Source organism: Dreissena polymorpha, chromosome 8, assembly GCF_020536995.1.
Source record: "Dreissena polymorpha isolate Duluth1 chromosome 8, UMN_Dpol_1.0, whole genome shotgun sequence".
Lineage (NCBI taxonomy): Eukaryota > Metazoa > Mollusca > Bivalvia > Myida > Dreissenidae > Dreissena > Dreissena polymorpha.
The window spans coordinates 19,564,490-19,584,225 of record NC_068362.1 but is presented as its reverse complement, the minus strand read 5'-3'; the positions used below and the strand labels follow the sequence as shown (position 1 = coordinate 19,584,225).

The following is a 19,736-nucleotide window of genomic DNA, read 5'->3' as shown; positions in this document are numbered from 1 at the left end:
AGTGGAATTAATGGTCTATTACATAACTGACTTCTGTGTGTGGTAAACACATGATACTGGTCATGCGGTCAAGTTGCACTTGTATACATTTGCCCAATACACAACACTAGCCTTGGCTATTTTTAATCAGATTGCATTGCTATCTATGGTGGTCATTGACTAGGGGAGTTAACTGCTATAAATAACATGTTTCATTACCATTAATAAATAAAACATTACAAATTGTGTGCACGTTTCACATATTGTCAAATAAGTCAAAATGTGTGAAAGGAATCCAAAAAATCAAAGACTCGATCATATAATGGATATAATTGATTAGTATAGGTCCTGATTGGTTTTTGCACTATTAATTGGATACATTTCACAGGTCATTGACATACAGTGACAAAAACATATTCACACAATGGCTGTCACTACAACGGAGAGCCCATATAGGGGGCATGCATGTTTTACAAACAGCCCTTGTTTATAGTTGTAATTGGTATTTACGTACTCTTCAATTTTCAGAAGTAAATGCCTTATTATTTAACTCTGTTTTGCGTGCATACAAACATGATTATTACGGTTATAATTTTAAAGAAGCTATTTGGAGTATCCGCTATGGCAAAAATGAAATTTGTCAAAAACACCGGAGTGGTTTATAAATTAATCAACCTTAATTCTACATGTATGTGTTAATTGTCTTACACCTAGTTTGTTTGACAATTTTCTGTAGAAACGTGACTAACTTGATAGTTTAATATGTTTACCGGTGGAAAGTGTTTCTTCGTTCACTAATCACTTTAAAACCTATCCATAATTCTTTTTAATTACTTACTGATACGTGTGTTTTGGAAACAATGTTCTCGTTATCTGTCTTCATATGTACAGTGCATTTTATTGAGATCTTGTTAGACGCGCGTTTGGTTTGTGATTAATTATGGGTTAAGCGTGAGGTTAGGCTAGCCGTCTACCGGATTAAATCCCCAATGCGTTTCATTGACCGTTTCCAAAGTGGCGATCCCAGGGTTAATCATTGTATGTTTATAATTGGTGTTCTGTTAAAAAAGTAGTGGAACACAACAATAATTGCTCTCCTGATAAATTTTCTGGAGTTATACCTTTTGCTACAGTAACCACGAAACAAGTGGATTGGTGTTCATTACTTCCCACCTGTGTCAAACATCAACGTATTATTGTCTGTATCCGCGCTATCAGCGCTGTTTCCTTGACTGCAGGACCGGCGCAAGAAGCGTGCGCATTCTGCTGTCCTTATTGGGACTCGCCTCGGTGTTTGGCATCTTTGCCTTCGACATGGATACGATTATCTTCCAGTGTCAGTTCGCCATCTTCAACACTGTTCAGGTTATAATCGAAAGCATGGAATTTGTCACAAATATCAGTGTTTGGGTGCTTTAACTGTTTCGTGATAGCTTAATGTCCCTTCCTCAACTACAACGTTAGCACAGCAAGGTTTCATTTTATATACATGCACGAGTAATAAGATCATGTCAAATAAAAATACATTCTAATACATGTATGTTGCTCTTATTTTAGGGATTCCTAATATTTCGATTGCAGTTTGTGTTTGACAGAAAGGTAACTGTACTTATATTTACTGACACACACCCGGTATGTGAAACGTGACCGGCGCAGCACAAGAGAATACGTTTTGTGTCTGCCTCTTCTTTGATCTGTCCCCAAATATTTCCCGCTAGGTTTCGGTGGACGAAATATGTTTACAATTTTTCTTACACCCAGTTTTTTTTACTAATGTCTGTATATACATCGCCTACTTGGTAGATGGTTATCTGTCTGAATATGTACTTTTTGTTTGTTAAATTCTTTTAAGACGCGCGTTTGATTTGTGATTAATTCTGCAGTACGTATGAAGGTCGGTTAGCCCTCGAACCGGTTTTAACCAACCTTTGCATTGACCGTTTCAAGGCGGTGATCCCGGTTTTGATTATGTATTGTAATTCTATTAAAGTGGATAATAGCAAAACCTTCTCTACCTATTGTGTTTCTATAGTTCCATTGTTTGTTAAATTGATTGTCATTAAATTAGATAATTAAGTACAGTGAACCCGCGTTTATCCGGAATTCGATAGTCCGGAAAACTCGCGATCCGGACGAAAGTCAAGGGGAACGGATTTATTATGCAATATTTTCCCTCGTTAAGTCCGGAATCTCGCGTTCCGGATCCGGACGTATATTTCGCGATACCGATCTGTGTATTTAGCTGTAATTGACATGACGCCCTATCTATGATCGCTCCGCCCACTAGAATTGATCCACCAATCAGCGATCGATTAATCGGGCGCACTCGTGGGCAACGACCTGTCCGCCATTTTCATTACAAGCTACATGTTTAGGTTCACTTTTATTCCAACGAGTTTCTTTTGTTTTCCTCTTTAAAAAAACGATTAAAAATGGTTAAACAGTGTCAATGGGGATTATGTAACTCGGACAATCGATATCCGGACAGATTAGTTGGTGACATTGAATTTATTTCGTAAATACGAAATGAACTTGTTATGCGTGAAAAGTCGTGCTAGGATTATTTAAACAATCCGTTAAAAACTTGTCGCTGTGATTTTTAACATGTCGCTATTTCAATCATTTCAACATTCTGAGACGGGTTATAAATAAAGATATTAAAACAGTTTCGCAGTTTTATGTTCTATTTTGATTTGCCTTCAACACCCTTGATTTGTAACTCTGTAACGTTACCAGCTCACAGCTCGCGTGCCACCCATGGCAACGTCTTTTTACTGCGGCCGTATCACACGAGATACCAATCTGAACGCATCGGACAGTGGGCTACACCACACGATCGCCGATATGGCGGAATTGTCCGAGGTGTCCCGATTGACGAGATACACGCAGTCCTCGTGGTGTGTACATGTACTACAATTCGGTTACGCGTTTTTGCATTTATATTGTTTAAAAACATTTGATTTTTCGGCGTAAGCTGTATTAAGCCAGCTTTTCACCCTGACTTGACCTTTGTAAGTGTCCAATAATACTCAAATAAAATTTCCCGCGGCTAGGTACGAATGAATACACTTCATTTATTCCATTAGCTGATTTGAGTATAACACCAGAACATTGGAAACATATCCGCGTCTTTGTAACACTGTTTTACTGCATGAAACAATTTTATCTCTAATGAAAAGGCTCAATAGATAGAACAGTTTTACAATCAATTTTCGACATAAATACAGTGTGTGCGTTCACCTTTTATTTTCAGAGAATTACCAGCGCAAAAGCGTTTATACTAAAGGCTATGTTGTCATATTTAGTACTTACTTGCATTGCATTTCAACCCGCGAGGTTCGGGTCAATTCGCGGCCATTTGTGAAAGTCAGAGTTTATATACAGTTCATCACCGGAGTTCGCAGAAGGGGTTGCGATCATTGTGTTACACCGGTCTTACTGACAATAACGTAGTGACTGTAATGCATTGCATTCCAATCCGCAAGGTATCAAGGTCAGTTTGCGGTCAGTTGCAGAAATCTTTATATAAACGCCGTCTTGTAAACTTTGTGCACTTGAAGTCTGTTTTGATCAGAAAGATACTAAATAAAGATATTCGGCGATATTATTGTGGTATGTCAATCATCGATTTTTAATATGGTTTCAACATTTGCATGATAAGGACCAATTTTGATAAAATTAATTAGAAATATTTATCAATTTAGATCAGTTTATTAAGCATGAGCACAATAATTCGCTATACTATAATTATGCAATTAAATAAGATTCGAGTATTGCCGGCTGACCTATATGCACTCGTTTATTTTCATGTTTCTTGTGTTTTTCTTTTCTGTAAATATAGATATCTGAGTAATAATATCACATAAAGCAAAATAAGCCACGAAATCTGGCGCAACACCCCGTAATTGATTTGCTTATGATGTAGCTAAGAACTGCGCATAAAAAAGGCATCCGCTACTTTTTATCTCATAGAGATAATTTTTGATCGTTCATAAACTTCGACCACAATCAACGCCGTATATCTTTTTTAAATGATATTTCTTGTTTAAACTATATAAACTAAATAAATGTCTGCGTAACAAGAAAATATCATTCTTGATGCGAAATGAGTATGTAAATCGACATAAACGCGGGTTCACTGTATATAACATTTTTTATTATCGTTAAGTTAGATAATTAAGTATATAACAATCACCATTCAATGAATTTATTCATAAATTAAAAATGCCTGGAAATAAGTATTTTAGTCGAGCAAACATTCTAAATGTTGGATGGATTACTACATCAGATGTGACAATCAATAAAATCGGGGTTACCGCCTTTGAACTTGCAATGAGGTTGGTGTTTTATTTACATTTGTGTTATCCGACAATGAACATAGTTTTGTTTTGGCTATTGTATTCATGCAGGTATAAACTGGAGATGCGTAATAGCCATTACTTAGTTGTGCTGCGATTATAATAGTGTGGTCACCTTTTGTTATATGTTACATGAATTATTTTCTGAATTCTGAATCTGAAATATTTGTCAGCAGAACAATGGAATGATATTGTTTACAGGTTTTATTGTTAAATATCTCATCACAAAGGATCGCGTTTGTGCTCATACAGCGTATGTCGCATAATAATTTTATTTATGTTCGCTATTCTATTAATTTTAATAGAATAACAGCAGATAAAAACTGTAGCGAACATGCTAGATGTTCTCATACAAACCGATAACACTTCTGAGAGATCAAACAACAACAACTTTGGAAAGAAAAAATATCGCAGAATCATAGCATAATTGTTTGGAAGGCAAGCACAGTATACTAGTAAAGTCTGATAGCAAAATCCCCGTCCGATGTTTATGTACGACATTACATGAGCGCTACAAGCAATGTCATCAGGGCAATCGCAACAGAAACTCCGGCTGTCATGGCTCCAGCTGAAAAAAAAAGAAATTAAGGTGTTTTTTTTAACTATTTTTTTTATTTTTGTATATTGTTTATATATAGGCCTACATATAGAATGTTTACGTGACTTGACCATAGTTTGAAATAGGAAAAATGTGTTAATTCTTAAAATATATCTGATTAATGGATGATCATCAATCGAACCGGAAAAATAAGCATTTCTAACGCCGTTCATGTGTTAATGGAATTTGCGTTCAGTAAGACAATTGCGCCTAGACTTTAATTAAGCTTAACTATGTAGTGGAAGCTCGCTAGAATTGTTTCCAAAGGTCCCATGTGAAGGAAATATCTTAATTTACCGTGTGTCTTATTATTATCTTAAATTCAAATGCAATAAAACGGTTTCACATGGATACTCCATATGGAAACTACAGTTTTACTTATTTTAAATGTTTTGTTCGGAATAAGCGGAACAACTTACAACATATGTAGCATGAGCCGTCAGCCAGGGTTTCGTATGTAGATGGACATTCGCATATGGTGTTTGAAGATCCGGTGCAGGTGGCAGGGCTGATACAATTGGTAGTGGCCCCCGAGCACGTACCACCAGCAGCTAAGAATAAATTGCGTCATAACTTAATGCATCTATTTGAAAATGTCCCGATGATAAGAGATTCTTGAACATATGTCAGCCAAAAAGGGGTGTTGATCGGACATGCAAAATATGAATACGGCACATGCTGTAGGGGAACAATAATTTTAAATATTTAAAGTGATTTTTGTTTAAATGCGTCCAGTAGTTGATCTGATAATTGTTATAAATTAAAACACACTGTTTATACATGTAGTTTTTTTTTTGTTCCATATGTTTGGGTGGGGTTGTTTAAGTACATAGATTTAAACATATCGGAATTAATTGCAGACAATACAGAATTTACTGATGATTAAAGATAACATGAGGTAAGTCGACGTACCAATAGCACACACGGGCGCAGAAAGAGACGTGTCGCAGATAACAAAAACGACAGTTCCAACATCACAACCAGCCGTGTCAATGCATGGTATTCCAAGTTCTGTAATATATTGTTGATAGTACACATATGCAGCATAAGTTTTAAGTACCGCTTTGCATTGAGAAATGCATTTTCAAAGCCCCATAAACACTCAAAATCAACGAATATTTCGTAAACTATTTCGTAAAATAAAATTAACACATAATTAATCAGTGTTCCTTATAGACCGTTCCATAATTTAGTCATTACATCATTATCTCCCCTGAATTCTTTCCGCGTCCGCCATTACACTGCTGCTTTACAATCGGTAACATATATAAGAGAGCACCGATTATTCAACGGATGAATTTCTTTCTAAATTCTAAGGCCGTCATTACATGGTCTTGGTTGTCTTGGAAAACTAACACATTGACACATTTAAAAAAGCATTTAATTAAATTAAATGCAATATTTTCCATTTGATTATTTGCATCAATCTTTAAATCGTGTATGCCTTTGCATTCCAGTGTTTAATTGCCCCTTTGTTCTGCATAATCCGATTATCTCGTTTTGATCAGATATTGTCCAGACTTAACTAACCACATGGTGTCATAAACCACACTGGGTGGCAGATGACAATCTGGTCATTAAACACAATTGATGATGCCACCATGTCTCATCTTCCTGGTAGTATTAAGCAGTCATTTGGTAAGATAATTTACCTCCGACATACTTAACAGTTGCGTAAATAAGATATGTTACATATTTTGCAAATTAAAAGTTATGTCCAATATAGAATATCAGAAATTGTACACCGTAAAGATACTATCCCGTTTAATTTATGAAAAAATAAAGTATTTAAAAAAAATATAAAAATAAAACATTTAACGTATTTAGCGGGTATCGGTTAATTAAAACTACGTCATTCCGTATGAAGATTTGATGTTACGGCAATGCACGAACGATATCATAAAACAATAAATTACATTTGACACCAAACAGAGGTAAAAAATATTTAAAAAAATATATATGTATATAAATATATGTGTGTTAAAATGTTAGATATGTGTCACTCATACTCACTAGTAACGAGTTTTCAATATACATGAGTACACAGTTCAATTTGCATCATATGAAGTTGTGCTTTTTCAGTTGTATGTTAATATTCCTCAATAGCGTCATTCTTTGTACAAAACCCATCAAATTAAAATTACATTAAATACTGTCATGTCCTTTGCTTTAATATGGCTTTGTAGTATGTTTATTTTCAAAGCACTCCTTACACTTTCTAACACTCATTTATTTATCACACTAGCGTCCTCATGCCATTGATAATTATATTTTTATAATTAGATGTATTAGTATTGTAATTTATTGAAGCTTTTCTGCAAAAAAAATATTACGGCTTATGCATAGAGCTCTTTATTGTGTCAAATTGTCGGCCTTTCAGTCTTCAGATAATCTTTAATTTGATGCTTATGCCGCGTTTTTAAAGTTGCAAATAAATGTATTAATAAATTCGTTTGGCGCTTAATAATATATTTTTGAAATATTATTTAGGTGTTTTTTTTATCGGAGTTTTTTGTGTGGATTAATTGACTAAACATTTGGTGTCGTTATCCATATGTTTTGCGTTACTTCAAAGACCTATAAAATACAATTTTTAGTATTTTTAGCTTTATAGCTGTTAAATGATTCAAAGATGAAAATATAGATATACATAGATCGCATTCTCTTCATCTTCCGAATAATCACATAAAAGGTCGTCAAGATCAATATCACTCTCTCATGATAAAAAGCTCGTTTTTTAACGTGACAAAATTCCATCTAAAAAAATAAATATAAGTCCAAACCACATTTTTTTATCTCTGATATCAGTTAGAACAAAAAAAATAATGGAAGGCGTATCAAAAATATCATACTTAATATAATATGTAATGATTTTGGAATGTAGATTTTTACCAAATGAGATCAATTACAAACAATTAGCGGTAATTAATTGCGCGAGAATGTGAAACGTTAAAAGTAACAAGTCTAATCAAAGACATAGTATGAGCGACTGAACCAGCAAATTTTCGCCGATGATTACCACTTGATTACAGATAAACAAAAACAAATACACGAAAGCATTTTAAACATTTTATTTGTAACAATCAATCTCAACTTCAAACAATCATTTAAACAACAAAAATGTGATAATCGCCTCACATTAAGGCATTAAGTAATTTATTTATCCGACAACGGTGAAGCGGGTATTCTCTACGTCTTTGGCTTTTGCAATCGCAGACTCGCACAAGTTAGCAGCAGTGTAATGGCGGACAGTCACGTGACTGACAATATGGCGGCGGTCCATTTATCGATTATGGAACGGTCTATAGCAATAGCCAAACTTTTAACGCTAGATGTGGTCTGGTAACAGAGATTTAACGAGATACAAAATGCATTTTTTTGTCTATTGGCTCGTTTTTGTCTATTGGCTTTAGCCAATGGACTTTTTACCACAAATCGAAAAGACGTCTCGTCGGTTGATTGTAAAAATGCGGTTAAAATGCCCGGATGGAGTAGGAACATCCTACATGGCAGACGAAATTAACATTGAATTTTCGAATTCTTACAATTTTTCACTTAGAATCTTTTTTTCTAAGATGTTCCTTTGAGAATTTTCATAACACCATTTCAAGTGAAAATACGTTTTTAGAAAATAAAACAAATTTAGTTTGTAAAACAAGTATGTTATTGGCAAAAGCTAGATAACGTTTACTATACAGATAGTCAAGATGGCGACGTCCATGCCGAGGCAGGTATTTTTCGTCGTTTAACACCCTTAATTTTATTACATTTACATGTAGTACTTTTTTAAATGACGCTACAAACAGTTTTCACATTTTCATTAGTGTTTTATTCAGTCGACTTTCTATTTTTGGGAAGTATATGAAAAGGGATACTACAGTTCGTTTAGCAACGATGTTAACTTCGTATTCAGCATGAAACAATTGTATCTCTCATGATAAGGCCTGAGCAGTTTCACGCTCAACTCTGTCCCTTCATATTTGGAAGATTGTCAGCGCCAGAGCGTTTGTACTTCAAGGCTGTGTTCTCATATTTGGTAATTGCTACGATATTGCATTATGTGCACTCATAAATTTTAGATCATATACATATTGTTTTTCAGTAACCTGATATACGCTTTGACGTAAATATTTAAAATTGTTTTCGAAATTTACCGGTAAACACGTAAATGTATTAAGCTTTAAACAAGATGTCGTTCCGGCAGTGAAATCGTTACCTCACTTTAATGCATTGCATTCCAACCCTCAAAGTATCAATGTCAGTTCGCGGTCAGTTGCAGAAATCGCTATCGCGTAAACTATGCGCACTTGAAGTTAATTTTGATCAGAAAGATATTAATGAAGATATTCGCCTATAGTATTATGGTATGTCAATCATAGATTCTTAATGTGTTTTCAACAATTGCATGATACGTACCAGTTTTGATTAATTGAATAAGAAATACCCAACCATATAAACCAATTTATTAAGCAGCGATGATTCACGATACTATTAATAATAAAATCAAATAACAATGCCCGACAAACCACAAAAACAGGTATGTTCGAAGAACGCGCGTATAAATATTTCAAATATGTACGGATGATTCGTGTATTGCCAGATGACCTATATCGCCTACTGAATGTAATAAGTCATGTTACTGACATTTTTATACATTTTTACTTTTTTACATTTTTGTGTTTATTAAGGTGACATACATCAACTGTTAAAATATTAAGTCAACCTTTTTGGTAAAAATAATGTTTTTATCAAATTTTCGAAATTTACATAACAAACACATGTCATTTTCTGAATGTAAAAAGTAGCGTAACTGACATTTTGTTTAATTTTCAGGAGAAGCAAAAAAATGTTTTATTAATATAATTAACATTTTTCCGTATTCAAATTTTCTGATTAGTATTATAATAACACTTGAAAAATGAAACGAAACTCCAAATTGATATGTCTTTTTTAAAACAATAAAAAATTAAGAAAGGAGCAGTAACCATAATTTCAACACTGAAATATTTTGAGCGCAAAAAATAACGTAAGTGCTCTTACTGTATTTTGGAAAATGTCTGAAAATATGCTTTCCTGAACAATTCACAAAATGTCAGTTACCCTAGTTATTACATTCAGTAGACGATATGCTTTCATTTATTTTCATTTTTCTTGTGTTTTTCTATTATGTAAATATAGATATCTGATCAATAAGATCTGATAAAGCGAAATAAGCTACACAATTTGGCGCAATACCCCGAAATTGATTTGCGTGTGATGCAGCTAAATTCTGCGCAGAAAAAGGCATTCGTTATCGTTGATCTCATAGATATAACTTTTGATCGTTCACAGTACCGCCGTATATATATTTTTAACGTTTTTTTTTTGTTACTAATATGGCTGGAAATTGAGCGTCATTTAAACATTTAACAAAAGAGTAAAAAAGGGTATAAACGGCGAATAATAACTGTCTCGACATGGACGTTGCCGTCTTGACTATCACTTGATTACTCCCTCTGCTATATATATTATGTTTCGCCTCGGAAGGTAAATATTTGCGTAGCGCAGTAGTAGCGCCTCGCTAACAGATTAGGACGACACGGGTTCGAATACCGGCGAAATCACGTTTTTTTTCTTACTATAGAAATATTATAATATATAAAAGACTATTAAAATCATTAAAGATTTGTATGCAATCATATCTAATGGCATCTGAGAAAATACCAAAATATGTTACCAATGCCATTAAAAACGTGGATGGGAACGAGATTTTGATAAGATTATCGTAGATTATCGTAGTTGCACAACTTGTTTCATATATTCCATATTTCAAATAAATACAATAAATATGTTCCTAACTTTTTTCGCAAACTGTTTGCATACTCAGTTATGTATTATAAACAAATATAATCTCGTCGTATTTGATTTTGAGATTAATACTTTTTCAATGTATTTATTAATGGGGTACGTTACTTTAAATAAATTAACGGATACATAATTTTCATGTTTCTTGCAGAAGACTGTCGAGGTTGTTTAGGACTGTAATATCGTTAAACTTTGTGGCGGCAAACATTTTCCTTGCGATTTTGGGCGGCATGAGAGGGGGTAAAACTACATTATTTTTTATATTAATCTGCAAATTCTGTTGCATATTAATTGATTTTTTTTAAATATTTGAATAAGGATGACAAACTTTAAAACGTGATGTAATGATCGATAACGTTTATTAAAACAAAAGCATTTAGATTTTCATTCATTTAACTGTTCCTAAAACATTAACTTTAGTAGAAATTTCCATGTATCTTTCAAAAAGACTTTCAACGCCGTCGGCGCTCTCGTTATTTTGTGTGTGACAATAAATATTCCAGGTGAATCACCCGCGACGATATCCGAACATTTACAAGCGAACGCGAGATTTCTCGTCGTGTTTCCAACGCTGCCTGAAGCGAATCTCGCGTTCGCTCGTAAAATTCTGGATATCGTCGCGGGAAATCGCATGGTATATAGTGTCACACAATATAAAAATGAGCATTTTGTATTTTGTATTGTGTTAAATGTTACCATACCACATATAGCGTTGACATTTTGGCTATTGCTGTAAGGAACACTGATTGTTTATGGTCTAATTTAATTTAACGAAATATTTTACGAAATATTAGTTGATTTTGAGTTTCTATGGTGCTTTAAATGTTCGTTTGCAAAATATTGCTGTTTGCATGCAATATGCACAAATAAACAGTCACAGACAGACGCGACTTGGTATCAGGTGAATGGTTTTAAATGACGTATTTCCGCAGTTGAACAGCATATGTTATGTGTTGTGTTCATGGAATACTAAGCACATTTGATGATGATCAAGATAGCTCATACAACTTAAATATTTATAAAGATAATGCTAACTTGGAAACTGGAAAATCGCGAGAAAACGAATTTGGATAGTTGAAATTGAACACTGTCGTAGCAGCATCTTACTTGCTTTGCAGATCCCGTTTGTTCCGTCGGTGTAGTCAGTGCCACAAGTGCATTCATTACTGACACATGTAGCTCCGTTGACACAACTCTGTTGGTCAGCAGTGCAATCTGCTGTAGGTCCTGTGAAAGGAAAAGCAAATAATATACTTAATGTATTAAATTTAATCTATTAAGTATTTTCAATAAGATATATAACATAAATGGCATTTACAAAAACCTCCTTAACGATCAGATTGAACTTAACTTTGACTCTTCAGCCATGGACCCGCTAACATAAATCGATATATATGACCCTGTTTTTACGACATTTATCGGAAAAACTCTTTTTTGTTTTAATGGATTAACCAAACAATTTACGAAAGCTTTTATCTAAGAAACACTTGAGTGGATTTTAAACAGACATGAGAGAAAAGATGATTGCATAAACATTCCCATACACAATTTCCTTCGTTTTATTATAAAACAACAACCTCAACAAACAAAACTTTTGTCACCCTAGGAAATGCTAGCTTGTTAAAATAAACACGAGAGCGTACACATTGATTTCAGAGTATTTGACTCAACCCGCAATGGCTGCAAGGAAGCACAGTGTGCGAATTTCACTTTTGAAACCACTAGCCCGTTCGGGCTACCAGATGGAATTTTTCACTAGCCCGAACCAAAGTTTACCAGCCCGAATTGTTTATCACATGTTTTTAAAAGATGTTTATATTTTGGACAGTTCTTGGATAGTGTTGATTGCAGGTAGGGTGTAATTGATAAGGAACGGAAATATCAGTTCATCCCAATTACTGGAAAAGTTATGATAATATTTCAATGACTCAATACGATTATAATATTTATGTATTCAGATACTCGTCAATCAGTACCTAGAATATGCAGTCAAGATGCAAAGGTATATATCCTGTCTGTAAATTATGTTTAGGTGTCAATTGTACCAAATTTGAAATCCGAAAAACTAAGCAGAGAGAGAGAGTCCGAGGCCGTAGGATAAAGCGAATAGAGGACAGAGTCCAATTCCCCTAGCTTATTGTTCTTTTTTAGTCTTTCTATGTCCAATTTTGGTGAGTACAATGCGAAAAAGTATCAACCAGACCATCCGTTACACCGCATGTGTATTCGTCATTCTATTTTTTTTTCATCAAGAACGTCGAAAATAAATTAAAATCGACGGATATTTATTCCGTATCCGAAAATATTTGTCCGAAAACATATCAAGATACGTCTTTTGAATACGCATATCGTTTGACTGCCGAAAATGAAAACCAGTAAAAAGTGACCTACCAAATACGCAATCAATATATAATTTGGTTGATATATTCTTTAAAAAAATGATATTGCAATGATTTACTTCGCCAATAGATAATTAAAAAATTCAAGATGGCGGACATCTACAACATTTGTTGAATTGTACGGTTTTCGGAAAGCAGTTTACCCTTCAGAAAGTACGGCATATTGAACAACCTGGGTAGATCCGCATGCACTGTGTCAAACAAAAATCGTCATTCAAACTCTCGTCATGATCGGGAAGGCGAGGAAACGCGAAACGACGCTAAATAAACGCTAGATATGGTTCAAAAGATGGATGAAAATAATATTTCTGAGTATTTTTAATTTTCCAAAGTATGAAAAATCACTAGCCCGATCGGGCTAGTACCTAGGGAAATTCAGTAGCCCGAAACGAGATCAACTAGCCCCGGGCTATCGGGCTAGTGCGAATTTCGAACACTGGAAGCAGCGTAATAATAATATTATTATTTTGATTTGTTGAAAACGTACGCTCATACACTCAATCAAAATATATGGTTGCTATCTTAGTTTTTGGGATTTTTTGAAGTAAAAATGCCTAGGGGCTACAGGGCGCTACGAAGATTCAATAAGTGAAATGTAAATAAAACATTATTTTTCACCAACGGTATTTGACAAACTTTAAGAATTTAAATTTACATGTGTGAAATACCTAAGGCACATTTCGGGGAAGCAATTGTGGTGTCACAAGTTATTGAAGTCACGGCATCGTCGCAGTCCGTGGTCGTGGTACATGGCGAACCAAGAGCAGCTGAAATTGAATAATGTTTTATACATGTATTAACATTCAATATCATAGTAAAATGGTTGTGTAACTGTGTGTGTGTGTTTTTAAATAAAAACAAACGAAATAACGGGAAGAAATTGAATATTTTTTAACAATAAAAGTTATACCTCCAGCAGCATTAACGGTCTTGACAGACGCATTCAGCATACATGCTACGGCAAATACGACCTTGAGTTGATACTGAAATGAAAATTGAAATAGAGAATGAAGGGATATACAGCAAAAAAATCGGTCAAATTGGACTAAAACTCATGCAAGTACTTTTAAATTAAAACCCATTTTATCGTCGATAAAAACATACACCATTAACATGCTTGATTTACCTATTCAATACAAGTAACACACATAATTCAGAAAATGATCTACTAATGAATCCGGCAACCATAGTCGTGCGAAATATCGTCGATGTTGATTTAAAACCCCATTAGTCAATATTGGCGACACGGAACGGTGGCTTCATGACACGAAAATACTGGATAAGTTGTCCTGGACACATTTTGGTGAATAAAATATTACAGCTAAAACTGCGTGTATCTCAGTTAAACACCAGATGAGACAGTAACTTGAAAACAGTGCGTATTAATCGCTCATCAGATTATCAATTGTATTTTATTACATGTAAATAGGCAAGTATTTAATTGCAAACCCGCACTTATAATCTATTAATTAAGCGTGTATATAATGATTTATGCAAAAGTATTAAAAAGGATGTTGAAAGAGGCTTAGACGAGCACGATAATACAAAGACGCAGAACAGCTACAGTAATTGACGATGCTGCGAAGCGGCTCGTCTAAGTTATCATATCATGAAACAATTCTTCACAATGGCGACCTATGTAAAAGACTGTATTCGATCGCGCAATGTAATTGATAAAAAAATAATTTTTTTTGCTATAATATCTACAAATGTAATACCTCGATAATTAGTTGCAACATCTGTATCTCCTTTAAAAAAATAGGAACAATAGCACCCTTGCACCATGATCCAGGATAAATGCCCTTCTCGAAAATGTAATTGAATATTCACTATATACGGAAAAATAAACTCGTTGCAGTCAATACAAAAAGTTGGCAATATTTTTAGAATTATCGGCGCCTTTGTTGCATTAGAGTTTTGATTGTGTTTTTTTTTATTTCTAAAACTTTGAATGGGTGTCCCGTGATCTTATTCCTCAATATAAAGTGTTTCATTTATTGGTTCGTTTTCGACAATATTGAATGAGCTGTGATGATGTGTGTTTGATATTTGTTTAAAATTGTCTATCAGATCATTAATATTTATGTCATTAGAATCCATTTTATATTTGTTTAAGTATTGCGAAAATTTCTTTGGGATTGAAGTTGATATTGCTTTACTTTTCTAACAATTAAATTTGATTTTAAGCAATATGTTTTTCTTACAATATGTCAATCTTGCTTATTAGAAGTTCGTTCTGTTCCAATAGATGGATTATTTTTGTATGTGCGTTTACAGTCGTACAAAGTGTTTCGTGCATTTTACAGCTTTGGTTCAACTATATAGATTTGCATGTATTTCGTGTTTTTGTGCTATATTAATTTAGAGTACGTCCACGTACCTGAAAGGAGACATTATATATAAGTTCACATAACTGAGTATTACAAGTTTTAATTTGTTTCATTTCCATGTATTATATTATTCGTAATAATTTCAAAAATATTAGTTTTACTATTCAGCAAAATATTCAAATGTGTGGATTTACCATTCTCCCAATACAGCTTATCAAACACCACATTAGTAGCATTAGGTTCTCGATTACCTACAAGTAAGAATGCAGTGATGTGGCCAAAGTTCGAGGGATTTCTATCGAATCAGCCGATTAAATCAAATGTATTCATTCGTGTTTGCTGGTATTGTGTAAAGGTAATTTTAAGTGAAAAGCTGGGTTTAACAGCCACGCGCATTAGTGTTCTATACTGATGGTAAGTTCAGAGACTGGTTGACACCGTGTGAACTGCTAGGGTAACAAGTAATGCATAGACAACAAATTACGGGTCAACAGCGCTGTCTTTATGACTACCTAGGCTAATTCGTGAGTAAAAATTAATGCTCGCTGATTTCATTTTTATTTATTTCCATAAATATTGTGTCAACAAACAAACGTTTTGTAAAGGGAATTTCCATCATGAAATTATATTTTTGGTCTGATAAGTATTCGATATTCCCACAATGTGCATTTAATTTTATGGTGATTGCACATTTTATTTGATATTAAATGTTTCTCATTATACCATTTTCATCAAATTTTCGATGCTTTCAGAACGTCCAAAAAGGGACATGTTGTTGTTATTTTGTCTAAGTCATCTTTATAACATAAATATGATGATAAACAATGCACATACATCTCGACCTGTGCGTTAAGACACACTCTTTATAAATTTAAATGTGTTGTGTTGATTTCAAACTTGTGATTTAAAAAGCTATAACATAATTTTGAAAAATGAGCTGCATCTAACATTATGCAATAGCGAACAAATTTAATGCCTTCAGCACTTTGATTGCACTTGCATTCGGTACCGAGTTTTAAGTATTGGATGTATTAAGCATAGCCAAAAGATTGTTTTCACAATATCTTCATAATTAAGCGTTTGTTTTTAAACTAACAATTTGACGGCGTTTACGTGTAACATACAGGCGAATTAAAGCTATCTACATTTCAACTTTTCACCAATTTCTATTCAATTTACGATAGTGATGTTCAAGTTAAAAAGGTAGGCTACATTCTCTCCTAAAAATATCTTACTCCTACACAAAAACTCACACACATTACCATGAGCAACAGTTTGTTTTGTTTTTAGAGCAATTAATTATTGCGTGTGTAATGAAAGAACATTTTTAAAAATAATTTAAAAAAAAAATCTTTTAAAAATAAAACAGAACAAATAAGATATTTTCTGGTTATGTATAAATGATAAACACACGAATGTTAAGAACAAAGCATATTATGATTATTTTAAAGCTAACAAACTTGTACGTTTATAAATATCTTGCATTCACGATACTCAGGTATGGTACAGCGACATTCGTATGTTTTTAAGTGTTTGCATAAAGCGTTTTTAAGTGTTTGCATACAGCATAATTTGCATGTATATTGACAAATGAATACTTGTATAAAAAGAGAGCGAATCCGCATAGCGGTGCATATTGCAACGCATATTGGTTTGCTTCTACTTCTGACGTCTTGCGGCAAGAGCGTCGCAAATAACATCATACCATTCATGAAAATTTATATTATACGGAATGTTTATAAAAGCGCGACTTATTTGATCAGCAATCAATATATAGTTTTCAAATATTTGTATGTTTAAATGTCGTTTCACCTCGTAAATATGTACAAAAGCAAGCTTTTATGTAATATCGATTCGCCCCGTTAATTTCCGTAACTGCCTACGGAATATTATGCTAGTCAATTGTTCCAAGAATTTGTATCACTCGAGTGGCTTGTGCAATGACGTATCACACGAGAGTGATACAAACTCTTGGAACAATTGACTAGCGTAATATTCCTTTTATTATATACAACAACTAACGAAAACAGTTAACAATCGTATTGTTTACTTTAACAAAACTGACAAAACAATGTCTAAAACGGTACGCAATAGTTTTGAAGACGCGTATGAATACAGTTTATGTAAATTAACGTGCAAACATTCGAACCGGGAAAACACATGTTTCCGACACGCTTACCTTAATGCCATCGTTAATCCAATGTTTATAACAATTAAGTTGACAACTTTAATCCGATGTTTATAACAAAAACGTTGAAACAATATGAACTTCCACTTCTATTCTTCCATGTCTTTATCGAAACTTAGTTTAAACCACACTAGTATTTTATTGTATTCCTATCGAAACAAACATTTAAGCATAATAAACACACACTCCAAAATACGTTTTGAATTCGTTCGTTATTTTTAACAAAAAGTTTATTGTTCAAAAACACCACGTCCGACATGTCCTTAAATTCCAGAGAGTTTAGATAAAACTATTGTGTTTCGTCACAGAAATGACGTCACACGATGTACTACGTAATATATTTCGTATTATTATACCTCACTTTTATTTACAATGCTAAACTCCCATAGGCCATCGTGACATAGAAATACTGTCAGACCCAGCGGGAATAAATTTACTGTCCAAAATATACTGTATCCCGCTGCCATAGCAAACAAGTGCCACCAGCGGAAAAAAATTACTGACAAAAAATACTGTATCCCGCTGCCTTAGCAATCACGTGCGGATGTTCGAAAATTATACTGTCCCATTCGCGCATGCGCAGTACGCAGTTTTGCGTGTCCGTTGTATTTGGGTAATTAAAATATCGATTTTAGCTGAAACTGTGCTCTAGAATAGATAAATGCCATTTTTTAAGCTTTGACAGGAGTCAAAAAGAAAATCAATTTAGTATAAACAACACGCTTACCTCAAAGGCAACTTTAATCCAATGCTAATAACAATAAAGTTACAACGATATACACTTCCAGTGTCTGTTCTTAAGGTGTTATGCATGACAAACACACAATCCGAAATACGTTTTGGATTCGTTCGATGCTTTAAACAAATATTTTACTGTAATAAAAAAAAACACCACGTCTATATTGTTGTCCCAAAATGTTTCGTCACCGAAATGACGTCACACAAGTACGTCATAAATTGCGTAATCAAGTGATGAAAATAAAATACGGAAAGCTGGTTCTGTAATAGATCTATATTTTTAAAGAAATAATTGACAACTAAGAAAATTGATGGGATAAATAGATTTCTAGGTCGGTGCCGAATAAAGCGAAGTTCATTTTGCTCTGCCCGTAAATCTGAACCATTCAACATATTAATGGTTGCTCATTGCTGAAATTAAATTCAATTATTGAATATTTAAATTGTTCCTGGTTCATATAAATTGTTCATGTTTGAATAGTTTATTCAGTATAATAAAATAAATATTACATGTCTGACAGGGTGACAGTAAATTTGTCAACTTTCGGAAAAATACTGTCAACCTTGGCTTCGCCTCGGTTGACAGTATTTCCTCAAGTTGACAAATTTACTGTCACCCTGTCAGCCATGTTATATTTATATAATATAAAATATTTATATTTTCGGTGCGCGGAATGTGACGTCATTAAATGGGTCGAAGTAGTCCGGCTAGTATGGTAAAACGGAATTGGAAACAGCGAGTAGCGTAATACGGGATTTTTTATTTCAACGATTGATACAACCTGTATTTTGTTAAATGCATTAAACAAGTATATAATAAATACGGAATATTACGCTAGTCAATTGTTCCAAGAGTTTGTATCACTCGAGTGGCTTGTGTGATGACGTATCACACGAGAGGCGGAGCCTCGAGTGTGATGCGAAATAGCACAAGCAACGAGAGTGATACAAACTCTTGGAACGATTGACTAGCGTAATATTCCTTTTATTATATACAACAACTAACGAAAACAGTTAACAATGGTAATTTTTACTTTAACAAAACTGACAAAACAATGAGTCAATGACTTACACGGTACGCCATAGTTTATTTAAGACGCGTATGAATACAGTTTATGTAAATTAACGTGTAAACATTCGAACCGGGCAAACACAGGTTTCCGACACGCTTACCTTAAAGCCATCGTTAATCCAATGTTTATAACAACTAAGTTGACAACTTATATTCGATGTTTATAACAAAAACGTTAAAACAATATGCACCTCCACTTATATCTTCCGTGTCTTTATCCAGTGCTCACT

The 19,736-nt window shown here is 33.9% G+C and overlaps 1 protein-coding gene across 1 annotated transcript; it reads right to left on the bottom strand.

Annotated features, from left to right (window-relative positions):
• Positions 1-4,526: 4,526 nt before the first annotated feature.
• Positions 4,527-17,820, bottom strand: LOC127842642 (uncharacterized). The gene is made up of 7 exons (XM_052372271.1): positions 17,688-17,820; positions 14,089-14,161; positions 13,847-13,945; positions 11,887-12,006; positions 5,848-5,946; positions 5,355-5,486; positions 4,527-4,905 (listed from the first exon to the last, which is right to left on the bottom strand). Exons 2-7 carry the CDS (start codon positions 14,126-14,128, stop codon positions 4,838-4,840), a joined length of 558 nt encoding a protein of 185 aa, XP_052228231.1. The 5' UTR covers positions 14,129-14,161; positions 17,688-17,820; the 3' UTR covers positions 4,527-4,837.
• Between the last annotated feature and the right edge of the window lie 1,916 nt (positions 17,821-19,736).